The sequence below is a fragment of the Limulus polyphemus genome, unplaced genomic scaffold, assembly GCF_000517525.1.
Source record: "Limulus polyphemus unplaced genomic scaffold, Limulus_polyphemus-2.1.2 Scaffold4480, whole genome shotgun sequence".
Taxonomy (NCBI): Eukaryota; Metazoa; Arthropoda; class Merostomata; order Xiphosura; family Limulidae; genus Limulus; species Limulus polyphemus.
The window spans coordinates 15,593-20,532 of NW_013670090.1; the positions used below are offsets into that span (position 1 = coordinate 15,593).

At 32.0% G+C, this 4,940-nt stretch overlaps 1 protein-coding gene across 1 annotated transcript in view; it reads left to right on the forward strand.

Moving 5' to 3' along the window:
- The window catches only part of LOC106471225 (lysosomal-trafficking regulator-like), a gene marked incomplete at its 3' end in the record, with an annotated part of 86,667 nt that overhangs the window by 9,352 nt on the left and 72,375 nt on the right, over positions 1 to 4,940 (forward strand). Inside the window, exons 2-3 of the mRNA XM_022399847.1 lie at positions 1,132 to 1,243; positions 3,542 to 3,627. Of these exons, the coding sequence (XP_022255555.1) occupies positions 1,166 to 1,243; positions 3,542 to 3,627 (164 nt within the window). The remainder of the gene's footprint in view (positions 1 to 1,131; positions 1,244 to 3,541; positions 3,628 to 4,940) is intronic.

The window sequence follows — 4,940 nt, forward strand, 5'->3', positions numbered from 1 at the left end:
ATCGAGAAATAATAAACTAGTTTTAATCAAGAAGGGATTTGTATCGCTGAAGTTTCTTGGAAAGAATTTTTACTGGAAATTATCAAACGAGCAGATACGTAGCAATATATTTGTAAATAAAAGTTCCATATGGTTTTTGTTATTAATGTTGTAATATATAATACTTAATTTTATAGAGAAGGAAAAGAAAAATTCTTACGTATATAAATATTAGTATAAAAACTTTCTAATGGCTTTGAGAGCCTTAGTTAAATATTTTGAATTATTTTATAATAAATATAAAGTATTTACATAAATTTTAAAACATTGATATAAAAAATTAAACACAATTAAAAAAAAATTTATAAAATTTATTGCTTGGAAAATAACTTGGACATTTTTATATCATATGCAGGTGGACTAATGTATCGTATCACCTTCCCCGTATAATGAAGATCCATATTGTAGCATGGAAGGGTGGAGGATGGGAGCTGTACAATAAATTTAGTTGGGCTTAGTATAGTAGTTCCTTTACATTTTGGTAATTATGTCCAAACATCATATTGGGGAGCTGTAATCCAAACTTCAAGGATAGTTTGATGTCTTCCCCTTTGTTGTATTGCATACCAATTGTTGTCTTTATTACTATTTTTAATTTTAATTATTTATTTTTTGTGAGCAATGACCTTCTCGCTTCTGGCTGGCGACAGCAAAAGATAGTGAAGTTGTGGGCTTGAGCACCCATATCTGCCTCTTTTACTTTCTACTTCTAAGCATGAGGCTGGCAAAGGTGAGGTTAAACTGGATAGATGGTGTACTTGTGCCGATACCTCAAAAAAACCATGTCATGTTACATGAGTATGGACCCGAAAAAAACAAGACCAATTTTCTGTTGATACGTGTAGTATGTTCCACCATCAATAAAACCTTTCCTTATGCTTATAAATCATTGTTTGTCTACGTATTATTATATTTGCGTAATGTTCTTCCTTATTCAAGTACTTATTTACTTTTTTAAATTTATTTTCTGTAAAATTAAAATATTTCATCTAAGGTTTGGATATACTAGTTAAAATCCACACTGTCCTTCCTTTTGATGTAATCTGTTTTATATAATTTATAGTAGCTTACTTTAATTGATTTCTACAATAGGTAATCATGATATAGTGGATTTTTTACCTTGAAAATGGATGAAAGGAAGTTTGATAAAGAACTAACTGAAGCATGGGAGTCTTTTCTCAGTTCACCATCATCAAATGAAGAGGTAAGAAAGTTTTACGTACGTGTTTGTAGCTAGTAACAAAATTGCTGAGAGTCCCTTTTTGTTCTGTGATGTTCAACTTTGTTGCATTTTACAGAATAATAATATTCAATGACTTTTGTAAGTATTTAAACATAATTTGACACCAATACAAATTTAGCTGTTGAAATTTTATGGAATGATCATTAAGTGAATACGTGTTCTATATTTTTGATATTTTGATATTATTAATTGACTGTTTAGATAGTGGTGAGTTTATAATTGAATTAATATGAAGTGTATGAAGCCCAGAATTACTAGCAGGAAGCAGATATTATACAGTAGAGCAGATATTTGATTTGTCCGAGGTTTGGTAACACGGATCAGTTGATGGTTTTTGAGTTTTAGGTCATACATTTCTGAGAGTGCATGTAATGTCTAACTTATCACTATATCTTGTGGAAAGTGGAAGCTTACTGAAGCATATGTTGTATCTTTAAGTGTTATGTTTCATGACTGGCACCGGTGTAATGTGTTGTGGAACAATCTATCCAATCTTTGGATATTGGCAGTTTTATATCTGTTGAAAATCTTGTTTATTTCAGACAAACCTGATATGGTGTTTATTCTAATAAAGTGTATTATTTTCTCAGAATTACATATCGGTAATTGGTTAAGTTAGATTAAACTAATAATTTTTAACTCCTACATTTTGAGCAATGTTTACCATCAGTTCATGGATTTAAGATTCCATAATGGCTATTTTTCAGTCAACACTCGGTTATTTTTCCATATGCCACATTTAACTATTGACTTTCAGAAGTCTGTATGTAATTTGTGCTTATCTTCTGATATTTCATAAGCTGTTACATGAATACCCTTTATTCCTTTCATCCAGATTGATTGGACCAGCTCTAGAACAGGAGTGTGTCAATCACTGTAGTCTTTCAAGATTATTCTGTGTGTTTCTTGGATTATTGAAACAATTGTAGCTTTACAAAGCCACAAATGTGTGTAGAATATTTTAGGATTAACCTCGTTGACCTCAAGCACTTTTATTCAGTCGAAGAGTAATGTCCAAGTAGTGAACTTGTACAATTTTCCTACAAGTTTCTGAAATATATATAAACTTCACACACTCCTAAATGTAAACTGTTTCTTTACTTTCTCTATTCTCTAAGTGTGGTTAATTTTCATAATCTGTAGACGGATATTTTCGAAACATAATAATTTCTTACCATTTTGTAAGTCTGTCATTCCTCTACAGTGGTTAGTTCCTGCTTTTTTGTTAAATATACCATATGTTGTATTGAGCTCAGGTCATCCCTAATTTAATTCTAGATTCAAAATGAAAGTAAAGTATTTGTGTTCACCTGGATGGCAGTTGTTTCTTTGTTGGCAGAAAGGTGATGCTGAGACCGCTCAGTTTAATGCACTTGTGGGATTGGCAAACGGGTGACACCGAGATCACCTATTGTAATGCACTTGTGGGATTGGCAAACGGGTGACACCGAGATCACCTATTGTAATGCACTTGTGGGATTGGCAAATGGGTGACACCGAGATCACCTATTGTAATGCACTTGTGGGATTGGAAAACGGGTGACACCGAGATCACCTATTGTAATGCACTTGTGGGATTGGCAAACGGGTGACACCGAGATCACCTATTGTAATGCACTTGTGGGATTGGCAAACAGGCAATGCTGAGATTGCCTAGTTATTGTGTAAAAGCTTGATAGGGTTTAAGATAATGCTAAATTTTGTTAGGAGATTAAAATACAGGCTATAGTTAAGATGCATGTCATAATGAGCACATGTTACAGACTATTCAGGTATAGTACTTAACTTGGAAAACTTATTATTTAGTAGAACTCATTGCACAGTAAATGAATTAATACTAATTTTTATAAGTCTGCCTCGGACCTGTCTTAATTTTGTGTAAGTACTTTAGACCCACAAATTTCTGTTTACGTAAAGAAAAAAAATTATGAACTACAGGTTGTGCCAAGTTTATAAAATGGTAAGTATTTAAAAATTGTTTCAAGGAAAAATATATGACCTGATGTTTTTTCAAACGTGGTAGCTGATGTTTAGAAATGGTTCTTATTGCTTAGTTTAGTTCTAGTTGTAAGTTCTGTTTTTTTATCTGAGATACTATCATACCAAGGACAACATTTATATGTACAAAAATCATTTTCTGTAGACCAAATCAACACATTTGATATAATTGTAGATGAACTGACAAACTTTGAGATGAACATTTAATTAATCATGTGTACAAAGGCAGTATTCTGAGATACTGATGGTATCACTTTTCAGGAGAGGAGCGAGTTTCTTGACGTCTTCTTAACCAAGTTTATATGGATTGAAGAAAATGGTGGAAGACATGAGGATGCACATATGTGGTAAGCAACTAGTTGACAATGTTGAAGGATGTAAAATACATACTGGGAATTTGTAAGTTATAAAGATATTTCACACATACACGTATCTCCACTGTATGCTGCCAAATTAAGATTTTGTTAGATAAACTTCTATTTAAGCCATATTAATTGCTTAGGTAAAGTGAATTGCTATAAGCATTAGTTCAAGAAACATAGAATACTCTAGAAAATTTGATCTAGTAATGACAAATGTAGAGGAAGCTACAGTATTTTAATGGCTAAAATGTTGAACGAGCAAAGTTAGAATATTTTTTAGCTCTCTCTTGGTCATAAAGAAGTGTCACTGAAATCTATCTTGTGTGTATTTAGTGAAATTTTTGTTTATGGACTCTTGAGTACTTATTACGTTATGTGTTTCAGGCTGCAAACTGTAGTAGGAATTCATAGAATTTTTAATTACTTCTGTCATCTTAAGATGTAGGTTTATAGCAAATAAGTCTTAAGTTGTTTTTTTCTTCTCTCTTTCTCTTAGTACTTAATTGTAGTTTATTAAACTTTTTTATCGATGTTTTCTTAAAATGGTTTTCAGAACTTTGTAACTTTCTTGTTCATAATAGAAACCTTTTAAAAACATTAAATAAGCTGTTGTTACAATACTCAAGTTGATTTGTTAATCTTAGTATTGTAGTAATCAACTCATTTTTCTGAAAACGAAACTTAATGATAAAGCAAAACACGAACATGATAATAGGAAGCGTATATTAAATGTTTTGGAATCATCGGTAATCTACAGGTACAACACAAACAAACAATATTTGTAATTGGACGTTCTTTTGAACCACAATGCTAACGGCTCTTCAATTTCTGTATCACAAAAACACACTCAGTTTGACGATTTTTATACCCTTCTCTTTCAAACTCAGTCTTATTCTCTGTTTACTAAATAGAGCATACAAACTTACCTTATCCTATCTAGCCCTTCACAAAGAATTTACTTCCATATAAAGCATTTTCTTTTGAAATGGCTACTCTATGCATTTCTTGGAGAAAATAACTTCCTCATTCTTAACTAATGTGTTTGTCAAACCACCTTAGATACCCACTGTACCTAAACTTCCCTTATACACTTGCTTACCATATCTTGGGAGACGGAGCGCCCCTTATCTCAAAACATTTGAAAAAATTATGTAACTCTTACTATCCCCAAATTGACCTGAAAGTTATTATGAAACCCAATTTCAGACTAAAAAGTTTTTTTCTGCTACAAAGATCGATTGCCCATTGTTCACATCTCAGCTACTTGTACACGTGTGGAGACTGTAAGGCCTACTATA